General features: G+C 34.8%; 1 protein-coding gene across 4 annotated transcripts in view; it reads left to right on the top strand.

Moving 5' to 3' along the window:
- Positions 1 to 22,873, top strand: part of SPATA6 (spermatogenesis associated 6) — a 145,593-nt gene extending 122,720 nt beyond the window's left edge. For all 4 annotated transcript variants that reach the window (XM_041738805.1, XM_041738804.1, XM_041738803.1 and 1 more), the window contains 2 exons: positions 2,809 to 2,900; positions 14,989 to 22,873. In XM_041738805.1, coding sequence (XP_041594739.1) covers positions 2,809 to 2,900; positions 14,989 to 15,169 — 273 coding nt within the window. In that variant the 3' untranslated portion in view covers positions 15,170 to 22,873. The remainder of the gene's footprint in view (positions 1 to 2,808; positions 2,901 to 14,988) is intronic.
- Positions 22,874 to 24,690: the final 1,817 nt, after the last annotated feature.

Below are 24,690 nucleotides of genomic sequence, written 5' to 3'. Positions count from 1 at the left end.
AAAATATACTTTACAGGTATTCTAACTATATATAAGAATTTCATGTGTTTGAGAACGACAGGTATATATTTTATTTAAACACTATGTAATTAGTGAGATTGCTGCCTTTTAGTTCTGGTTATGTTTTAGACCAACCACTTTTATCCCTAAATTTTTTGGTTTGCAAGCATAAGTAGATACCTTTTATTTCTTTCTCCCAGGGGTAGTCTAAGTAAGATGTCAATCACATGCATAACGTGTAGTGATCATTGATGAAAGGAATCTTAAGAGAACATTTAACTTAGTGCCAAATTCAGGGAAGGAGAGCCCACAGCTTCTTTTAATAATGTTTATTTTATTAATGACTTTTGCTGAAAGAAATATGTTTCTTCATGGAAATTCTGAGAAAATTTCTTTGGACTCTATTGTTTCAGAACACCTTCATAAAAAACCAAGTAGGTATTAGCTGAAAAATAGATGTAGCTGAAATTTTGAGTCTAATTTTCATATAGGAGAATAATCTAATGGCTTGGGATGGGGGTTTTGATTTCATTTGCATTCTAGGAGGCAGTATAGTGTAAATTAAGTTAGCTCTGGGTTTAAATTCCAGCTCTGCCACTTAATAATGTGTGACTTTGGCCAAATAATTTAACTTTTTGAATTTCAATACCTTTTTCATAAGGTCATTTAAGGCTTAAATGATACCCATGTAGAGAGGACCTAACTCAATCCTAAATACCTTACAGAAACTCAGTAAATATTGGTGTCGTCCATTTTTTCTGTGTTTACATGTTGGCAAACAGGAATGTTGATAAAGAGTAAGAGAGGAATCATTTCTTCTTTCCCCAGGAATGTATTCCCTGGCACTAATTAGAATGATACATCTCTCCAAATACTTACTTTACCAATAGTTAATAACTTACAATAAAGTGATTTGCCTCTTTGCTTTTATATAATTTGACCTTTAAAAAAAAGACTCTTATAAGAGATTTGTATATGTATTGAATATATATAAAATGTCACAAAAGATAGTCTTAAAATTTGAAGGAAATAATTATGAAGATCATCTGGTCCTTTTTATTTCTTGGGGCAGTATTCTCGTCCAGGAACTTCTCGATCTAGACATGTATCAGTGCTCTGCCTGAATAGTTTTACAGGTTGTGGTCTCACTTCCTCTTAAGTCAGTAAACAACTTTGTTCTGCTGTCTGAGGGAACCATATCTTAGTCATTTTTTATCCCATAGGATAGTAAGTACCCAACTCAAAACAGGATTTTATTTAATGAATAGCTGAGGTTCAGATTTTTTTAAAGTACTTTTATATTTTTTTCATGTGTAAACTTTAAAATTTAGTCAACACGTTTTATTACTCCTGGTCAAAAATTAATTTTTTCACCTGTATTGACAAAATTAAATAAGGAACATTGATTTATATTTATGTGTGATATCACTTATTATATAATCTAGAAATGAATAGCTTATTCCAAGGAGAGAGTTAAAAATTAAATACTATTTACATCACTTTCATTCAGTTCTTCTTTGGAGCATAATCTATTTCAGAAGGTTGAAAACAATACATTTTTAAAAATATCTTATGCTTTATTTTGCAGTGTCTTTTGCACTCATTGTCTGTAATGTTAATGCTCCACTTCACTGACTCATCAGACTGGACAAAAACAACCAACATCCAGCTATATGATATTTAAGAAGATCATCCAAAACCTAATAATAAGGAAAAATGGAAAATAGAAGGACAAATATATGTCATCCAAACACTAACTAAAAGAAAGCTACTGTAGTTATAGTAACAGTAAATCAAAAGTTAAGGGAAAAAAGCATAAATAGATATAAATGGAGTTACTCATAATGATAAAGGTTCAGTTAACCTAGAAGCTATAACAATTCTAAATGTATATTCACATTTCCTGTGATTTTTAAACTTTAAAATACTGGAGTATTTTATTGCTCCAATTTTTAATTGAATGCTCTCTTCCCAATTTCATGCTATCAGCAAATTTTTTAAAAACATTTTTCTTCATAATTTGTATTCAGCTGATTTCTTACATAAAATAAATGCCTCCCTTATTAATACTAATCCCTGTAGCAATTTGTTTGTGCTTATAGATTCTTGTATTATTCAGTAGTCTTTATGTCTGTTCCTGTCCGACTAAGGAACAAGGGTATTGGCTAATAGTCTTGAAAGATATTTGATACTAAATTATATAAAACTACCATACATAAGAACATAATTGCAGTGGATGATATAGTTTACAATCCATCTCTTTAGAATTCTATTTCTTAGATCTTGAATATGTCTATGAGAAGTTAAAAACAGGTTGTCCATAGGAGGAGTAGCTATGTATTTTAATTCCAACTACCTTGCCTTTCATTTTTGCTTCTTGTGCCTTATTATTGCATTTTGGCTTATGAATAATAGGTACTTGTTAGAATGTTTACATCTGCATAAGTTTCCAGGTGCTTATTCTTCAGAGTGCAGGATCAATCTTTTAGGAGTTCACATAACAATGTGGAAGACATTACCATATATCTTACTACATATCTTGACACAGTATCCATTCCTATTCATTGATGCAAGAAACATCTACCAGGTTCTAGTCTTTGATAAGCCTTATTAGCAAAAGTATACTAAAATTGTATTTGTTTTATCGAACAGAGTAATGAATTCTCACCTACTTTTTTTTTTCTTTCCTAAGAAATCCGAGCATTTGATTCATTTCATATAATGGGGGAGAGGGAGAGCATTTCCCAAAGAAACATAGGCATTGTGTTAATTATAAAATGAATTAATGGAAATCTTTAAATTTTTCAGGATGAGAGAGACCCAGAGAAGGAAGACGAACTGGAACTGAAAAGAGGTCTTTTATACAGAGACTCTGCCTACGACAGTGACCCAGAGTATAGGTATGAGCCAGATTAATGTAGCGTGTAGAGACCTTTCTCACAGTTGGCATAAATATAACCTGCCTTTTAATGTTTTGGATTTGTGGGAAATTTAGACTCAATTTAATCATTATTATTTATTTATGTTTTATGTTTAACAGTATAAAATCCTATTAAAATACTTTAATGATTACATTACTGCAACTTTTCCGTGAAAACAAATATAGTCAATTAAGAGTGATACTTTTCATTTTACTTAAGATTTATGGTGTATTTGTCCTGCAAACCCAACATCTCCAGGGCATATTTATTCTCATTCAAACAACAGTTTATATAATTTTAGACCATGAGCAAGCTTTTTTTTTTTTTAATAACGTAAGAAAAACTGTTCTTCTAGCCTAACATTTTAGTAATAATGTTAGTAATAACAAAATTTTTGCAAGATTATGCTAGCAAGTGTTGTGAAGATTTTTTTTTAAGATTTTATTTATTTATTCATGAGAGTATGTACACAGAGAGAAAGAAAGGCAGAGACACAGGCAGAGGGAGAAGCAGGCTCCTCACAGGGAGCCTGATGTGGGACTTGATCCCGGGTCTCCAGGTCACGCACTGGATTGAAGGCGGCACTAAACCACTGAGCCACCTGGGCTGCCCGATGAAGATTTTTAAAAGCTCTGTGTCAGTTGCCATAGAAGGTGGTATTAAAAGCTGAATGTAAATTGTGGTTTATGTAACTAAGGTTCTCTGAATCCTTTGGTGCTATACCACTGATGACCACATGGCTTCTACCTTCTTCCTGAGTTTCTAGAAAAACAAGTATAAGAAAAAAAGCTCCGGATAATGGAATATGTTTTATTGCTAATTTGAGTTTTGGCCTGAAGTTTCTGATCTTTACCCTGGTAAGTTAGGCTAGATATCCTGTGAACATGTGAGAATTTCTTTTGCCGCTTACACAGAGTATAAATGTCAACTCATCACCCAAAGCTATTGCTTTGCAACCAACAGGCAACCTTGGCCTCTCATTAAGGGAAGTAGCATATTACAGGTGAATTTGTAGAAGCAAAAAAAAAAAAAAAAAAAGAGAGAGAGAGAGAAGAATTTGTAGAAGCAATCCAGCCAGGAAAAAGATCCAAGAAAGTCCACCCCTTGAAGAATTACCTTTTATTATTATTTACTTAAAACTCTATTCTCCAGATTGCTACTATATGGATTGACATTTCAATTTTGGTTCTTAATCCATATAGTTAATTCTAATTGGGTAAGAATGAATAGGATTGATAAAGGAAAGTGTCTGTTTTTTGTACTTCTGTATGCATAATAATGACCTGAGTTGCATCTTAAAAATACAGATTTATTCTTCCTATGCCCTTGGGTTCTAAATCTTTACCTATAGGTAAAGACCTAGAAATCTGCATTTTAAGAAATATCATGAATGCTCCTAATGTAGCTAGTGTAAGAACCACATTTTGAAAAGCACTGTTACCAAGCAATGTTAATGGCTAAGCTTTTGATTACCTGAGATTATTTTGGCACCTCTCAAGTAAGAGTTAAGCAGAGTATCAGAAAAGTTCTGCTTACACATTTTTTTAAAATTTTTATTTATGATAGTCACAGAGAGAGAGAGAGAGAGGCAGAGACACAGGCAGAGGGAGAAGCAGGCTCCATGCACCGGGAGCCCGATGTGGGATTCGATCCCGGGTCTCCAGGATCGCGCCCTGGGCCAAAGGCAGGCGCCAAACCGCTGCGCCACCCAGGGATCCCTGCTTACACATTTTTAAAGATTTTTTTATATTCCTTGTCACTTCTCTTATGTACATATTCAGACTGATAGAACCAAGTGGTCAGGCCTTCAAGACCTTTTATAAGAGTATATTTGATATTAGTTCCAGAAACTACTGAAATGATCAGAATATTATTTTATCCCTAAGTCATATTATATATTAGGCCAAGGAGTCACTCTCCTACTTTCCATCTCAAAGACGAGAGAACCTGCTCTCAAAGTGATCACCCATTTGCTTAAGGCTTCCATCAGCAGAAATCAAGAGATTTGGGATCTTGGCTTAATATCACCCCTCTGCAGACACACATTGACACAGAGATCCTGAAGAAGTCTGCATGGACTCCTGGAATGGCTGAGTGATGAGCTTAGCAAATCTTCTCTTCCCCCAAGCAACAACTAGATAGAATTGTCAAAAACAAAAATTTTTAGGACTTTGAAAATTAACCAAAGGCGTATAACAAATTGAGAAGCATTTCTCAAGAAAGTCTACTGAGCCTCAATAAGGGCAATAGGGAACCTAGGGCATTTTGCCTGGAACTCCCCATACCCAGCTCCTTAGGGCAGTCGTGCTAAAAGACTGGGCAGCTCTGCGGACAGAGGAGGCTGACTATATGGAGCAGAGCATGGGAAATCCCATGTGCATAGAGATGAATAGAAACAATAATGATCCCACTGGCAAAGTAAGAGAAGACTGAGGTCTCACTACTTGTTGGGACAGACAGCAAAGATCCAGGGACCAGCTAGCCAAAGTTGGTCTTGATAAAGTTGTACTTATCCCTGGTAGTCTGGAACATTATGTAAGGTTGTAATTATGTAAACATTATGTAAGGTAGTCTGGAACAATATGTGTAAGGTTGTAAATATGTTCAGGAGAAACTGGAGAGGGCCTTTGGAAGCCACTAGTCCATGGCTGAATGTGAGGCCTTGTGAAAGCAGAAAGTAATATCCAGGACAGACTTGTAAACTGGATAAACTTTGAATGTATATTCCAAGGCACACATAGATCCATTAGCAAAAGATGGAAAAAGCCTTTCTGACCAGTCATTTGCTCGTCACCAACCTATGCTGACTCAGGAGCAACCCCTATGAGTCCAAGCTTAAAAGTAGAAACAATATTTTTCTTTTTTTTTTTTTATTTTTTATTTTTTTAATATTTTTCTAAAAAAGAAAAGGAGTAAGAGACACCAGAAACTGTACAGGACAAGGAAAACAGACTTAAAGTATTAGTCTAGGCAGGACACTAAACAAATAATCAAAAACAAAGCCCTGGTAAGGTAAAGATGTGCAGCTTTTGTCTAAAATATTGTTTTTGACAAAGAATTATGAAATATACAAGAAATAGGAAAATCTAACCAATACAGTTGAAGAATGAATTACTATAAACTGTCTCTGAAGAGGCTCAGATATTGGATTTAGCAGCTATGTTCAAAGAACTAAAAGAAATCCTGTTCAAAGAATTAAAAGGATATAAAATGGCAGTGACTCATCAAAGAAAGAATATCAATATTTTCCTTAAAGATTATGCCCAGGACTAAGTATTTTATCTTATTTTTTTAAAGATTTATTTATTTATGATAGACATAGAGAGAGAGAGGCAGAGACACAGGCAGAGGGAGAAGCAGGCTCCATGCCGGGAGCCTGACGTGGGACTCGATCCCGGGTCTCCAGGATCAGGCCCTGGGCCAAAGGCAGGCGCTAAACTGCTGGGCCACCCAGGGATCCCCAGTATTTTATCTTAGGATCGAGATATGCATTGTGCTTATCATCCATGGAATATAGCAGAGATTCAGTGTTTTCTGTAGAAAGTGCAGAATGGGAAATTGAAGTGCCCGTTTACTGTATGCATTAGCCTATACATTCTAGCCTATACATGGAAGTCCTATGTCTTCCATCATCTTTGAGTATAAAATTCATTTGGAAGAAATTTCTTATCAAAGAGTTGTTAAGTAACCTTTTACTTCAAGTACTTTGGGATTTGGAGCTAGATTTTAGAAAGAACTACCTAGGCTGACTTCCTTCTCTCTTACATATTGCCTATCTTTTAGAAAATTTTAGGGTGCCTGGGCAGCTCAGTTGGTTGAGCATCTGCCTTAGGCTCAGGTCATGATCTCGGGACTTAATATTGACTCCTAGGATCAAGCCCCACATCCAGCAGAGGATGGCTGGGGCTGGATGGCAGGCTGCTCAGCAGGGAGCCTGCTTTTCCTTCTCTGCACTACCTCATGCTCTTTCTCACTATCTCTCTCAAATTCTTAAAAAAAAAAAAAAAAAGAAAAGAAAGGAAAATTCTAGACATTTGCAGTGGTAGCCTTATCAGTTCTCAGAGTGCTGAGATACTTTTTAGTACCTGCTATGTGTATTTCAAATTTCTTCAGTTTTCAGGATGTTTAAATTTCTCCATACTGTTGTGTACTTTTGACATAAATACCTTATTGGAATGTTAGTCCTAATTAAAAACCATATATGAGTGATGCTTCATACAGATGGGAGCTGGTCACAAAAAGAAGTAAGGATAAAAATAATTTTAAGTTCATTATTAGAATGTGAATTGACCTTTTAAGACTATTGCCTAAAATTTTTAACCAAATCCTTTATGGAACTATTCAGATAAACTATTTTCTATGTACTTATGCATATTTTTCAGATTACTAACAGTAGAAATATGCTCAATATAATGTTTTAATTGTGAAATTATTTGTAACAGAGCTGAGTAAATTTTGACTATATATGTTTTTAAGTTTTTACATATTCCAGAATAGTTAACATACAATGTTATCTTAAGTTTCAGGTGTACAGTATAGCGATTCAGTAATTCCATGCATCACCTGGTGCTCATCACAACAAGTGCTCTCCTTAATCCCCATCACCTTTTTCACCCATCCCTCACCTCTGCCCCTCTGGTACCCAGCAGTTGACTATATATTTTTGAATAACAACAGGCTTGAGTATAGTTTTCATCTCTTCCCTCTGGGGCACTATCTGATTAATCTGATGAATCTACTAAGATGTAGTAAATAGCCAAAAGGCTGTCTTTAATATTAACAAATTGAAGAAAAAAAATCTAAATAATATACAGACTTAAAATCTCTCAAATAACTAAAAATAAGCCTTCATTTTTAAGTGAGAAAAATGTTGGTTCATTCTAATTAGAATTCATGGGATCTTGAGTTATTAACTCAAGTATCATAAAATCCTTTTTCATTAAATACTTAAGATTTAATTTCTTTTTAAAAAATGTTTGTCTAGAAGGTATATTGATATTCAAAAATATTGAGGGTGCTGCACATTTATGTGATTTTTCAAAGTGTTGTAAAACTTGCAGTTTAGGAGTCTAGAAAAGTCTCTGATGATTAGGACAGGGCAGTGTTGTATTCATTTTTTTTTGTATTCATTTTTTAAGACAAAAATATGACCTTGGTAATTAGACTTAATATTGACTCTAGGGCGGGGCGCCTGGGTGGCTCAGTGGTTGAGCAACTGCCTTCAGCTCAGGTCATGATCCTGGGGTCCTGGGATCAAGTTCCACATTGGGCTCCCTGCAGGGAGTCTACTTCTCCCTCTGCCTTTGTCTCTGAGTCTCTCTTTGTGTCTCTCGTGAATCAATAAAATCTTAAAAAAAAAAAAATGGCTCCACGGCATTGTCCAATGTTCAACTTGTTGCCCCCTTAAAGAATACTACTAAGCAGCCAGAATGGTTTTATGACTAGCAAGTCTTGGTAGACTAATTTAATTTTTAAAATAGATTATAAGAAAGTGATACATTAAATATAACTTTTAGTAAGAATTGTGATTTTATAACATTGTCAGCAAACAAGTAGGCAATTATGGTCTGAACTAGATAGTGTTAAATGGACTGCTGTTTGGATGATGACACGTATGAGATTATTTACAGCAATCCCAAGTTAGGTTCAAGAGCCACAATAAGTACTAGTTCATGATATTATGCTTGAACTGTAGTTGTGTGAGCTGCTTTAGTGATAACTGCTTTTAGGAGTAAAAAATATGTTTATTATTTTATTTAACCAGGGCAAAACATGAAAATACTCCTGAAGTATTATTACAGCTGTACTCTACATTATTTCAGGTTTATATCTAGTTATCTTTATTCGAAGTATGAGAGGGAAGTCAGAAAAGAATAATAAAACAAATGAGATGTTCTTTGTGTATATGATATCAATATTGTTTAACTTGCATTCGTGAAACTGGAGGGATGACTTAAAATACCAGTTTAAAATACTATTTTTTGTGTTTAAATAAAGACTGCTTGTCCCCTATACACATATTAAAAATATACATATATGAGACTAAGGAGACTTTTAAAGTAATCTTGATTCAATTTCCCACCCAGAGTAGAAATCCCTTCCGTGTCCTCCCATTGTCAGCTCATTATTCCCTCCAAGATAAAATTCTGTTTGAGTTCTAACAGTTAAATCTTACTTTAGTCTTACCTCTCCAGGTATACCTGGTATTTCATGATACTCCAAACTGTTTCATACCTTGATTCTGTTAGAATATGATGCTATGTGTAGCATAGCATGTAGATTCTGTTAGAATATGATGCTATGTGTAGACTTCTGTCTTCTTGTTTATCTAGTAACTGCCTACTTATTTTCTAGGACTAAGCTCAAGTTTTTCCCTCATGACCTCAACAGACCGTTGGGTGTTTTCTCCTTTATCCTGCCACTTTCTCTCATATATTTCAATTACCAACATTTTTCTCTTGTAACAACTTTGTTATGTGTCTATCTTGCCATCTTCTATTAAATGTGAGCTCCTTGAAGGCACAGATATGTTACTTAACTTTGTTTTTGATTGCTTATTAAGGTCTTTGACATGTATAATAGGAGGTCAATTTAGAAAAATAGTTCACATATTAAAATTGGGTTCTTTATTAATACTGATCAGTTATATTGCTAAAATTATTTTATTTAAGTAAACTCATATTTTGTGATATTTAATAACATGTTTAGATAAAAAACATGTTTAGATAAGTGATCAAGAGAGGAATTAATAATCATGAAAGCTGTTAGACTTTATTTGTTGTTAGTGGCTCACTTCTACATACTCTTAGTCATGGAAGAGAAATAAATGGCCTATAAGTAACCAGTGTTCAGTAAATTTCTTTGAATATACTTCTTTTAATGTTGACTATATAGTTTCTGCTGATAGGAAAAGAAGATAAATGACCAGATGCAGTTTTCTTCCCTAAGCTTTTTTTTTTTCCCCCTGTAGAAGACAAGTCTCTGATTCTGTGCTTTCTAAAGTATGGTTCCTAGACCAATGACCTCAGCATCACCCTGGTACTTGTTAGAAATCCAAATTCTTTGACTCTCCCTCAGTAACTCTGGAGGGTGAGACTCAATAACCTGAGTTGTAATAAGCCTTCCAGATGCATATTATAATTTGAGAACTATTGCTATTATTTATCAGTAAATTTTTATGTCTTTAATGATGTTATCTTTATATGGTATCTTTATTAATTTATTCATGAGAGAGAGAGAGAGAGAGGCAGAGACACAGGCAGAGGGAGAAGCAGGCTCCTTGCAGGGAGCCCAATGTGGGACTTGATCCCAGATCCTGGGATCATGCCCTGGGCTGAAAGCAGACGCTCAACCACTGAGCTGCCCAGACGTCCCATTATATGGTATCTTTAAAGACACAAGATACTTTTCAGATTTTATTAAACCATAATATATCCTCTTCCTATTATCTGTTCTGAACTCCAAGACTTTTGAAAGCTTCCATTCCTACTTTTCATCCATCTGTCCATCCTCCATCCAGTGCTCTAAAAGCACACATCACATCCTCAAAACTATTTTATGTGTTTTGTCATTCAAAATTTGGTTAATAGAAGCCTTTATTGAGTATTATGGAAAGGAATTTATCTCTTGTATTATATAAGCATCTTTAATTATATTGACTCTTAGATCACAGTTTTAAAATATAGAATATGTATCATCATCTTTAAAGTCACTTTCAACTCTGGTTCTTTGAGTACAAATGGCAAGTGGACAATTTTATAATTCTCATGGCCTTCCAGTTATTTCTTAGAATTAATATCTTATGGGTAGCATATCCATCTTACCTTCTGACCTCTTTTACAAATGAGTATCACCTTATAGATATTTTGTCTGAAGACTATGTATAGAGTAGTATATGCTTGGTCTTCATTTGACACTAATATAGGAAATATCAGGGTTTCAAGTGAGTTTATTCTTTTCTAAGCAAAAAATTAGTAATGTCCTTTTTCTCTTAGTTCATGCTGAACTGCCTAAGACCTTTCTCTTCTTTGCATATATGCTAGGCCTTATCAATACTTAGAATTTGAAACTGTCCAGTTCTTGGATATTCTCCTAGTCTGCTCTTTTTTGTCTTTTTTTCTTAATAGCATTATCATAAATACAGTATATCCCTACTTAAGTAGCAAGTATAAGTTAATTAAAACAAAAGTCACTGCATTAATAAAATACTATCCCTTAAAAGTAACCATTTTAATGGTATATGGCATTTATGCAGTATTTTGTAGAGCTTAGTAGGAATTCACAAAGTGCTTTGAATAAATGAATGCTGGAGATATTCATGGTAAAATAGAAAAGTTTAATTTTTAAAAGCCTATTACTATAATAAAACATTTTAGTATCACTTACAGTAATGAGAAATCAGAATTGACTTAATATGTTCACAGTTCATTAGAGAGCTAATGCTTTCATGTCTGGAAGTAAATAACGTTTTTTAGGATTCTGATACTCTTTGTACCTATCTGTGGGCCATATTAGGACCTGTTCTGTGTTCACATCTCTGTTTTGCAATTCAGGCTTCCAGGCTGAACTAATTTCCAAATTCTCTCCAGAGATTACAGTATTGTTTACTAAGTTGAAAAATTTTGCAATTTTAAATGGAAATTAACTCACTGCCAAATTTTACAAGACCTAAAAGCATTAGAATGTGTGTTTTGGCCACTTTAGCTCTTCTTTACCTTCTTTACCTCTTACCAGGTTCACATTTGCCTCTAAAAAGCTTTCTGAATTTTATTTATTCATTCCAAGCCACTGAGGTGATACTATTTAAGGCATCTTTGAGACATGAAAAAAAATGTATAATGGAATTAACGCAGTAGCAAATCTATGCCAGATAACTTTAAATATACTACTTGATAATAGAAGTGACAATTTTGTTTACAATCTCAGAAGAAATCTATACAATGATTTTTAAAGTTAGCAGCCCTGCTGTTGCTTACCTCTTTGAGAGCTGGGTGGTGGTGTGTGTGTTAGAAATTCAAACTACTGTTGCGTAGGTTTATCATAGTAGAACCAGCCTAGCAACTAAACAAAATGTAAAATTCAGAAAAGAACATTATTACCTGGCCATCAGCATATAGTAAAGTTGATGATTGTGGACAAGGAGATAGGGACAAACTTGTGTTTTATGGAATTTTAATTGGTTCATGACTTCTTACAAAAAACAAATAAAGTACAACCAACCAAGCAAAACACAACATGGTGGGATCCCTAAAGTAGTATGAGGGAACACAGGCAAGTGTGGGGACCTCGGCTGGTAGATATGGTTATGGAGTCATGAAAGATGTAGAAATGTTTCTATTAATATATTTGTATAAATGTTTCTATTAATATATTTGTCAGTGTGTGAATCATTTGACTCAAAATGTCCAAAAAAAATGTTGTAAGTGACAACAGGAGTTAGGCTTGTGAAAAAATGTATGAAATCATAAATTGTAGTCAGTGGCCAGACTATATTTTCAGCAAAGCTAATGAAAGAAATGTGGTAATTATATCAAAACAATAGCACTGAGACTTAGCTAAGGCCTTTTGAAAAATTTTAAATATTATACTGACATTATTAGAAATTGTCTTAATTATGGACAAGATAGAAGTAATGATAACCATATTTTAAAACACCTTTGTTATCCTAGAGACTATACCATTTTCAAAATTTTCCAGAATGAAAGAGGCAGTGCCAAGTGTAAAGAAAGTTTGACACAATCTAGTAAATATTACTAGAAAATATGAGGTAAAATTTCATTTTGGCAAAGCCATCAGGAAGTAGAAAGACCAGTTGTCATGGTTCACAGAAGTGAGTTTTTGAAAACATACAACATATATTAATTGTAACAGAGGAATATATTTAAGTTTTGTGCATCCGAAATTGTAATAATAATGATAATAATAAATGAATATGCATTTACTCACTATCCATTTTAATAGACCATTATCCATACCTCCAAAGTCACCTTAAGCTCCTAACCAATTGGATCTCTTTCTATAAAGATAGCTGTTAACATAGTTTTCTATTAATCTTTTTTCTTTATAGTTATACCACACATGAATCTATCCTTTAGCAATAAGTTGTTTTATTTTCTTGTTTTAAACTTTATATAAATGTAAGTATAACTGTGTATTGTTTGAAATTTGCTCCCCCCCCCCTCAGTTGGTTTTTTAGTTTCACCCACATTGATGCATGTGGCTATAGATCATTAATTTTCCTTGCTGCACATACACCATTGTATGCCCATAACATTGTATGCATATCTGATCTAATGTAGATGAATATTTAAGTTGCTTCTAGTTCTTAGCTTTATTACAGGGAGTGTTGTTATGAACATGTCTGTACATGTCACTTGGTAGACATGTGCAAGAATTTTGCTGGCGTACCTAGGAGTTGGATTACTGGCTTGAAATTGCATGTTCAACCTTGTTGGGTCATGCCAAAGTGAGTGTATAAATGTTCTCATGACTTTACATCCTCATGGACACCATGTCAAGCTCTAAGAATGATAACCCAGCTACTCCATGCCTTTTTTCATGGTCTCTTTTATTGTGTTCAGCTGTTAGATTGACTTCAGGTCAAATACCAAATTTTCCTTAGATATACAGCCCTAAGAGTACCTGTTTTACAGTTGACAGTAGAGGTAACATCATTAGACTAAGTCAAGGAAGAAATTATCTGTTTGAAGTGAGATTCCAAATGTACATTTAAAATATTTGTGACATTTAATAACCAGAACATAAAGTTTTATATGGCACAAATTTTGTTAGTTCTAACATGCCTGAGTCTTCATTATAACAAGTAAATTTATTGAAGTAGGTCAAATATTTATTTAAAAAATAAAACTCAGTCCTTGAAAAAGACAACATTTTATTTCTAGCAAATGATATATTAAGCCCAGAACTTAACGTTTATGATAGTAAAATTGTAACTTTGGTATGTTTTTAAAAGTACTATCAAACCTTCAAAAAGAGTTGCCTGGGCAGCCCAGGTGGCTCAGCGGTTTAGAGCCGCCTTCAACCCAGGGCCTGATCCTGGAGACATGGGATCAAGTCCCGCGTCGGGTCCCTGCATGGAGCCTGCCTCTCCCTCTGCCTGTGTCTCTGCCTCTCTCTCTTTCTCTCTCTCATGAATAAATAAATAAAATCTTTAAAAAACAGAACAAAACAAAAAAACAAAAAGAGTTGCCTTTTCTTCTCTATTCCCATTATAATTAACCTAGTGCTGGTCTATTTCACAGCTTCCTTTCTCCATGGTTTTTTTTTTGAAGACCCTCAAAATTGGATCCCTGTCACTTCAAATACAGACTTTTCTGCCTTGTTTTCCATTTTCCAGAAGTGCTATGAAGCACTTCAGGTGAATTTCCTAATCGCCTTTGAGGACAGTAGCAGTATGCTATAGGGGAAGGGGCCTCAAGGCCATGGACGTGGGATCTCATTCTCTTCTGCCAGTTGCTAGCTGAGTGGTCAGAGACAGGTCCCTTGACTTCACTGAGCCTCAGTTTCCACGGCTATCAACTTCAGAGTGTCCTCATATTTTTAGATAAAGTACCTAGTAGTTTAGTGTCCCATGGTTAAGAACTTCAGTGTGCAGAGTAAGCACTGTACTATGCACTTTACACATATGTCTTTGATTTTTAAAATAATACTGCAAAAAATACAGCAGAGGAAGCTGAGACTTGGGATGATTAAATAAATTGCCCCCATCCCATAACTTCTAAAGGATTGAGCCATTATCCAGTTCCAGGTCTGCCTGACTTCGGAGGCCCGGTGCTCTGGTGACTGGCCATCCCACAGTGTCTGCACTCGGCTTTTACCACATTATTTCTCCCCTCTGAATTCTTTGTAACTCTGTCTCTCTTGCACATTTTTCATTTTATTGTTTTGTAATAGTTTCATACAAATAGGGTCACTCTTGAAGACACAGACCTTTTTGTCTTTTATTTCTCACAGCCTAGAGTATCACACACCCATAGAGTACTCAGTAAATATTTGATTACCTCTCACTGAGTTTCACCAGTTTAATATTTTATATCCTTTTTTATAGCTCATTTCAGCGGCCACGTGGCACTCTCCATTTGGATGATGGTGAATACTGGTCCAACAGGTCAGCCTCTTATAAAGGAAAATCCCACCGACCCGTCTTTGAGAACAGCATGGACAAGATATACAGGAACTTATACAAAAAGGCCTGTAGTTCCGTTTCTCATACACAGGAAAGCTTCTGATACCATCCATGATAAACTGTATGAGTGTCTGTGTCAACTTCTCAATGAAAACGTTTGATGTGATCAATATCTGTATTCTTTTTTTTTTTTTTAACAGGTGGTTCTGAGTACCGTAGTTAGAAGTGAATAAGTTCATTGCTTCAAATGGTAAATTATTCTAGGCAGTCTTCTTTTTTTAATCACAGGAGAGAGTGCTCTGTTCTCAAAGTCAGAGCTCTACATCACAATTACAACTTCCAATCTGATTATGAGAATGATGTTCAGCCACACGTCTCAGGTCTCCTACAAATCCAACAATAGATTCTCTCTAGAAATGGTCTTCTGCTTTAACCACTTTGCGATTTTCTTTTAATCTGGTTATTTTGTCTAAGATTACTATTAACTCCCTTTTCTTGGTAATGAGCAAAAAGATATACTGTACAGAAATGAATTTCCTAAGTTTAAACCCTGTTTTAGCTGGTATTTTCTCATTTCTCCCCCCTAAAAAAGACTATTTGCACTTCTTAGCTAGTAAGATACAGTTTTCTTTTTAAAGTTTATATATAGTCATTCACTTCCTTTTCTCGAAAAGAACTAAGTTACCTACAATTCAGTTAGCTAGAAATAGCAGTGGCCATGTATGACCCAAAATGTGAAAAACTGATTTTTAAAAATAGAATTCTTTCTGTGATTTTCTTTTAAGGCCATACCTTTTGGTGCAACCAGAATCAGAAAATAGCTTTTATTAGTAAGCATGTAGAGACTCCAAGAGAATAAAGGGAATATGTTGTAATTTTAAACTCTTTAGAGTTTTCATAAGTACAGAATGGCTCAGGAAAGTAGTATCTTTACTTAAAAGAACTGGGAACCATAAAGGAGAGTAAAATATTATACAGAATGTATTGTCCTGGGAAGTCTGGTAATTGATAAAATTAGCTTTTCTCTACCCTCCATACACACACCTGCGAGGCCAGTGAGTCTTTGAAGATATGAAGAAATCGGTTACCTCATATTTACCAGAATAAGCAGAGGGAAAGCAGAGAATAGAAAATCAGTAAACTTGGCTTACAAGGTTTAAGAGTTGACTACAAGGTACTGTTCTCTCATTGACTCCACCTTTGGTTAACTCTGTAGTTATGATTTAAAAGGGGAAGAAAGTGTGACTTCATTTAAGTTGAAATTCACATGTAAAGTTGAGTGACTTGTTTTTGTATTAGGAGAAAATATATAATACCTGTTATCTAATAATAGGATTTTTAAACTTCATGTTAAGAGTGTTCTGGTATGGCCATCTGTGATGTGTTGGAAAGTGCATCAAAGAAAGGGGCCAAGAGGCTTTGGCTTTAGTTCCATCTGGCCGTTTTCCAGCTGACTCTCTTTAATTCTCTGGGCCTTACTTTCCTCAGCTATCAAATGAAGAGAATAAAGTGGATCAGCATTTCCCAAACCATGTTCTGTGGACCTCTGTTCTGAGAGATGGCTGTAGGAATGTAGATACAGGTATTTCATTAGTCACATAAGTTGAGGAAAATCTTTGCACTAGACTCACACTCCCTGACTTAGAGAGTCATAGGTAGGATGGCCGGAACCAAAGGTAGTGCTACTGATACTGGAACAGCGGTTCCAAACTGGAGCTGTCCAAGCACACTACTGTTCTAGTCATAGTAAACACTAGCCTGTTGGAGGCACTAGAAATCCTAGCATAAACCTGTTTGGCTATAGCATCTGGTCTGGAGTCTGACACATAGTTAGTTCTCATTAAATAGTTTTTGAATTAGCCTGAGACTTCCTAAAGTAAGTGTGTAGCAGTACTTGTCATTATGGCGATCCTCCCCCCTCCCACTCACCCCCTCAGCTACCCGCACTTCCTTTCAGATGTGCAGTCTGTCCTCAGGTCCCTGACACCAAGCAAGGAAATGGTATACATGCGATCACTGAGTTACTCCCTAGCTGTAAGCTGTAGGATGATGTTTTGTACAATGGGTATTTAAGAGTCAACATTGACTAATGCTTTCGGGTTTTTTAACAAAAAATATCGTCAGTGAAACTTAGCATGTTTTGTTTTTGTTTTTGTTTTACATGTGGAAACAAATGAGAAATTCTTCTATTTAAAAGATCCTGCTTGGTAAAATAACAAATAATGAACTTCAAAGAAAATTTCACTGTCCTAGGAAATCTCCCGAGTGAATAAGTACATCAAAAATTATCTATTACACCTATATCTGCCATCGGCTATACAAAGGCCACAAAAAAAAAAAATAGGTCTCAAAGGGGAACTTCAGAATATGATATTCTAAAAGACATTTTTGCTATGGATTATGTTTGACTTCTCTCTGAAGGATCAGGTGTGAATTTCCATATATGTTGTGTCTTGGCTTAGTGTCTATTTCCATTCCCTGGGTGGGGGGAGGAGTGGTCTTTGTTGCTGTCCCTAACTACTACTATGACCCTTTAAATTCGAATAGTTGTCTTTTCTCATTGTAAGAAGCAGAAAGTTGCAGTTGTTTATTTCTTTAGCCTTTTAAAAATATTTCTTATAATCTAGTAATAGTTACTGGACGTAGTATGAAAGATAAATTGATCTTCTTCCTTATAAGGTATTTTCCTTTAGATAAAAAAAGGCACCTGGGAATTTTAGGAAAGAAGATGTCAATTCAACTGAGATAAAAGAGGTGTGTGTTTGGACAGAGTGAGGTCTGCATGGTCCCACTACTAGTTATACAACCTTGTTCAAGTCATGTATCATCCTTCTTGGAGCTCAGTTTTTTTATCTGTTAGGTGATGAAGGGGTTAATTTAGAAGGGACTTTTAATGTTCCAACACTTCTATAATTGTGTAATTGATTAACATGGAAGATAAACCAGTTCTAAGCAGCAGAGTTATATTGTAACTTGAAAGATTAAGCCCCTGATTAAAAATCTAGAGCAGAAAGAGCATTCTCATTATTGTGTTCATTTTCCAATAATAGCTTTATTGACATATAATTCATATACTATAAAGTTTACCCTTTAAAAAGTATACAATTGCATGGTTTTTAGTAAATTCGCAGAGTTGTGCAGCTATTACCACTAGCTAATTATAAAATATTTCATGACTCCAGAAAGAAATCCTGAACCCGTTAGCAATCACTCCCCATTCCCTTCTGTCCTCACCTCCTGGCAATCAGTAATCTGCTTTCTGTCTCTGTCCTCTTCTGCCTTTTCATATAAATGGAATCATACCATATGTGACCTTTTGTGTCTGGCTCCCTTGACTTAGCATAATGTTTTCATGGTTCATCTATGTTGTAATGCGTGTCAGTATTTCATTCCTTTGATCATTAAATAATAGTCATAATGCAGCTGCACAACACTCAGTTGATGAGCATTTTTACTATTCTCACTTTTGGGACATTATGGAACACACTGGCATGAACATTTGTGTATGAGTTTTTGTGAGGACATATCTTTTCATTTCTCTCATTTGTAAACCTAGAAATGGAATTGCTGAGTCATACAGAAACTCTATGTTTGACATTTTGAGGAACAGCCAAACTGTTTTCCAAAGTGACTGCACCATTTTACAATTTTTGTGTGTTTTTTAAAATTTTACCTTAATCTTAGGCTAGTTACACATTCAAAGCATTCATCTACCCATTTGTCACATATTATTGAGCACTGTGTTTGATGTGTATAAATTTGTTAAATGTACCTTCCCACAAGTGTGAAGAGTCTATTGAAAAAGACAAATTACAATGTATTTAACATTTACAGTGGTTTGGTAAACTTCTACAGTAGAAGACTACAAAAATGGGGATAGGGCATTCTAGCTTGGTGCAGAACTTGCAAAAGGATGAAAATGGGGCAGAAGGGAGAGCATGATTGTTCAGGAAACTCCCAAGTGCTTTTCACTGGAGATGGTCTGCAGGGATGCAAAAGCTTTGGGAGGATATGTTGAGTGCAATAAGAGAACTGCAAGGAGAATGACAGGCCTGGAGCAGCACTGGTGAAAGAGGTGACCTTTGAGCTGGACACTGAAAGATGGGAATGACTTTTGAGAATAGGAAAGCAACATGGAATAAACTAAATATCGATCAGATTTTATGAGGGTGAAGGTGGGATAGAGGGAAATATCTACTAATCAGTTAAAAATAAAGATCTAGAACTTGGGAGAACTCAAAAGTAGAAAATGGATTTTGAAATCAGATAAAAATAATGAAGTGAGAGAATTCTTGTCCTAATTTGTACATGACCATAATAGGTACCCTGACATGAGTGAACCTCCAGCAGTGGCATTTCTTCCTTATTGTTGAGGCCCTGGTGGTTAACATGTTAGAAGGCTACCCTTTTAGAAATTAGGAAAAATAATAGAATTATATTTCTTTTATAATTAGGAAAAATAGCCAAAAGTTCATGTGCATAATGAGATGAGAGGAAACCCAGCTTTCTCTTAGGAGTTATTATGAGTGGTACACTTAGTTTAATGTAAAATTTCTTAGACAACCAGAACTGGTGAATATTCATCCATTTAATAAGTATCATTGAAGATTTACTCTGTTCCAGGCAATCTGCACAGCACTGACTGATCAACCAGAAATATACAAAAACAGTTCCTGACCCGAGTTTGTGGAAGGAAACTGACATTTACTTATTACAGTGAGAGAAATACTATAATAGATGATAGAAATGGTATAAAGATGAAAAGGAGGTTCTAATTAATTCTTAAAGATGTCATATACTTCAGACAGAGATAGTAACTGAAATTAGCTAGTATTCTATCTAGATGGCCGGGACAGCATAAGCCTTAGAAAATCACTAGGATTTTTTAAGTAAGAGAAATAACCCAACACAGAACAGATATGAGCTTATATACTGTCACACCTACCTTGTTCTCTACAGGTTAACAAAATTAGTTAAGCTCTTATTCTCTTTACCAAAAATAACTACTTTTGAGGGGGAAAAGGTCTGTGTATAAGATATTCAAGAAAGTACATTTTGCTGTATTTTTATAGACCACAAAAGAACTGAACATGCATTAGTGAGATAAATCAGGATTCTTAAACTCAAGAAGCTTATTTTGACTGTTGATAGAGGGTCAAACAATGAGTGTACCTATGGATTTCCTTATTTTTACTCTCATTATGTTTGATGTAGGTTTTTCTAGCCCAGGAGTATTTCCTCATCTTTGTGTTTCCAGCCCCACAATCTGGGCATATCTTTATTATAGCACTTAACAAGCAATTATCAATACCTTTCTTGTGTGTCTTTTTCTACTGGTCTAGGGCCCTGTTTACTTCTGTATCTGTGGCACAGAGTAGTTGTACAATGTTTGTTGAATGATTGCATGAAAGAAAAAATACATTAAGGGCCACTGAAAACAATACCAAACCTAATTATCTGGATATAAGAAACAAGAAGATTTGATAAGACTTGCTTTCATCTAGTTTATCTGTACCTGTAGCCAAAAAGAGATACAAAGGAAAAGATAAGAGAAAAATACTAGTTGTACCATGGTCCTCAAGAAGAAAGAAATAGTTCATCATTTGGGAGAGTTAGTGTTTATGTAGTGCAATCTATTTTTCAAAAAAGTACTCTTAAGAAAAAAATCATATGATGGCCTTTTTGTTTGTTTCTCAGCAAATGAACCGAGATGTTACAGCGATCAGGTCAGTAGGGCCAGCTCCTCTGCTGCTGCAAGGGGTGATAAGTACAGGGTTAGGCAGGACCAATGGAGTTTAATTAAATCCCTTCCATGAAATGCAAATTTCATGGTTCCCAAGAAGTGCCTTAAATATTTTGTCATTTACAAAGCAGTACATTTTTGACAGAAGGATTGAGTAATTCTCCATCTTCTAGCCTTCAGATGTAAATGAGCTACTCATTCTAGAAACTATGGCTCTCTTGATTAATTAAGAGTTAGTGTATTAAGTAAGGTATTATATGAATATTTAAGCAAAACTGTCTCAATGAATTACAGGTTTTTTTAGACTAATATCTTACACTTAGTATGTTGCATTCAAGTTATGCCAATTCAAGTAAATGAGCCTGATGGAGAGAACGCGTCCTCTAATTTATATACTATATGAATGTTTACAGGGTATGGGGGGAGGTGAGGGTAATTTTTTAGTTTTTTTACTTCTCCTCCCCATCTAAATGTCATCTTTAAAGTTCTTAGAGTAAGAGAATTAAAGTAATACCTATTTAGGGCCACCATCTGTACTTGGTGATTTATCAATACATTATATTATTTGATCTTCACAACAACCCTATGAGCTTGGGTAGATATAAGTAATCTTGGTTCTACAGACTGCTATAGGTCAAACTGCTATGACTGGCGAGTGATAAACACAGCCAGTAAATGGTTAAGCTTAAATTTGAACCTAACGCAGTTCTGCCTCTCAACAATAAGTAGTTTAAAAACTCAGCTTGTTACAGTTAATAACATTTTTAAACGGTGGGGCTAGTGTCCCTCAGAGAACTGCTGTAGATTACAACCCCAATTTAATTAACATTAATGCAGTAAAGCCTAGGGCATATTCCCAACATCCAAACAGTAAAAGTGAATAAAGAGGGCATTTCATGAGCTAAGGTAGAAGTTGGTGGAAGTGTATGAAAGGAATGGGATAGTTCCAGGTAAAAAGACCCTATGTGCTTTCTGTGAAGCACTAATTACCCTCTTTGAGTAACCACATGTTCAGGCATCACTAACACTTCTCTTTTTTAAAAGTTTTCTTAGCTATAATTGATAAGCAGAACTCTACCTATTTTAATATGTACAATTTGATAAGTTTGGACATATGCAAACACCTGTGATACTATCAACACAATCAAGATAGCAGACATATCCAACACATTCCAGTTTCCTCGTGTCGCTTTATGTGTTAACTATAGGCATCATGTCATACAGTAGTTCTCTAGGACTTACTCGTCTTCTATAACTGTAACTTTATTATTAACAAAGGTATTATCACAGATCTGGTTTGAAGATGTTTTCTCCCATTCCATTGGTTGCCTTTTTCGTTCTGTTGATTGTTTTCTTTACCATGCAGATGCTTTTTGATATGGTTCCACTTGTCTATTTTTACTTTTGTTTCCTTTGCTTTTGATGTCATATCTAAGAAATCTTTGCTGAGACCAATGTCAAGAAGGTTTTTCCCTGTTTTCTAGGAGTTTTACAGTTTCAGGTCTTATGTTTAAATCTTTGATCCACCTTTTTTTGTGTGTATGGTATAAGGTAGGGGTTCTAGTGCCTTCCCTCCTTCCTTCATTTCTGCATGTGAATATCCAGTTTTCCTAGCACTATTTATTGGAGAAACTGTCCTTTCTCCATTGTGTATTCTTGGCACTCTTGTCAAAAATCAGTTGGACTATGTGTTGCTTTGTGTCTGGGCTCTCTGTTCCATTGCTACAGGTCTGTCTTTATGTCAGTGTAATACTATGTTAACTACTGTGGCTTTGTAATTTAGTTTGAAATCAGGAAATATGATGCCTCCAGCTTCCTTGTTCTTTCTTAAGATCACTTCAGCTGTTCTGGGTCTAAAGGTTTCATATGAATTTTATGATTATTTTTCTAGTAATGTAAAAAAATTGCCATAAGGATTTTCATAGGCAGAGTGATGGATTTGTAGATCACTTTGGGTGGTATGGACATTTTAACAAGCCACATGGTAACCCAAAACACACACAGACATCTAGAAAGAAGATACACAGAATAAAAAGAGAAAGAAATCAAAGCATATCCCTACCAAAAATTAACAAAACACAAAGGAAGACAGCAAGAAAAAAATAAAGGGACAGAAGAACTATAAAACAGAAAACAACAAAATGGCAAAGTCCATTCCTATCAATAATTACCTTAAATGTAAGTGGATTAAATTCTTCAATCAAAAGATGTAAAGTGGCTGAATGGATAATAAAAGACCCAACATATGCTATCTACAATAGACCCACTTTATATTTAAGGACACACCCAGGCTGAAAGTAAAGGAATGGAAAAATGGTATCCCAAACAAATACTAAAAAAAATAGAGCATAGGTGGCTCTATTAATACCAGAAAAAAAATAGACTTTGAGCATCACTATATTTCTGTTGCAATGGAAGTTTAAAGATGTTTAGTGTATGGTATAGTTCAGAAGTAAGGTGAGAGAAAACACTTAATGTCCTTGAACTATGTAATAGAATTGAGAATAAGTGTTCTGTTAGAGACTTTTATCAGTGCAACTCATTATTCATTGGGGTGTCTTTGTTTTTTAGTAAAACTAGTGATATATGCAAACAAAGTGTTGAGGAAGGATTTATATATATAAGTCTTCAGAACGTTCTACTTCCAGGAGATTGACAGCATCATTGCATAGTAGAAAAGGCACTTCCTCCACAATTTTTCTGAACCTTGTTTTGTCACACCTGTGAAATAGTAAGCATTGCCCTCCATTCTTGAGAGACTTGTTAGAATTAAATAGGAAAAATAAATGTGTGCATTCTTTGACATATATGAAGCACTATCATAGTTGCTTTTTGGAAATGATCTGGTAAAAGGAATTTGCAATTTCAAAAATATTCCATCTAGCACAATAGCAATAATACTGGTTTTAAAGTTAAACAGACCTCAGATTTCTTTCTCTAAATTTGTCACCTCTGTGTTACTTAAACTCTCTGAACTTGTATTCTCACTTGTAAAATAGAATATATTTTCAAAATGATCATTTATTTAAAAAAAAAAAAAACATTTTTAAGTACTCTCCTTGCCCAGTATGGGGCTCAAATTCACAACCCCAAGACCAAGAGTTACATGCTGTGCTGACAGAGTCAGCCAGGTGCCCCTGGTTATGGTAATTTAAAGAGTCCATGCATGTAGAGCACCTCATACAGTGCATGGTGTTCAATAAAGAATATAACAACTAAAATTCCAAGCCAATATAAAGGTAGTATTTTGAAAAATCTTGATCTGATTAGAGAGCAAAAAGTGGAATATGAGCTATATGAATAAATGTAAAAAATATTCAAAATTATCTTAAGATATGAAACCAAATTACTCAGATTTTTGGTATAACTTTTAATTTACTAAGTTATTTAATTTGTGCAGGTTGTACAGCATATGGAAAGAGCTATATATACCTGAGTTCTGTACTGTGGGGCTATCTGGAGGTATCAAGCCTTATTTTTATTATTAAAAGGGGAATGATACCTAGAATGATACCTATCTGGGATGGTTATTATGAAGAATACATTAGGGAAATGATGCAAATATATTAGGTAAATTATGCAAAGTGACTAGCATTGTACTTGACAAGCAGTAGATGCTTAAAAATGAGTTAATACTCTTTCCCTGTCATTAGTTTTATTGTTTTGTGCAGAAATCCACCCAGGCATAGACAGCTGCCTTAACATCATTATTTCTATTTTTAAAAATCCTATTAACACTGTATACAGTGTGCATTTTATGTAGCTTTTACAAGTGAAACTAAACACATGCCTTCAGCGTCTGACAACATTACCATTTCATCTCTCTATGTGGCTTCCCGTACCTGTGAAGGTATTATTTTTGAAGTAAAACTATATTTAGT

Source organism: Vulpes lagopus, chromosome 23 (assembly GCF_018345385.1).
Source record: "Vulpes lagopus strain Blue_001 chromosome 23, ASM1834538v1, whole genome shotgun sequence".
Classification (NCBI taxonomy): Eukaryota; Metazoa; Chordata; class Mammalia; order Carnivora; family Canidae; genus Vulpes; species Vulpes lagopus.
The sequence above is the reverse complement of the archived record's forward strand: the minus strand, read 5'-3'. Positions and strand labels throughout refer to the sequence as shown.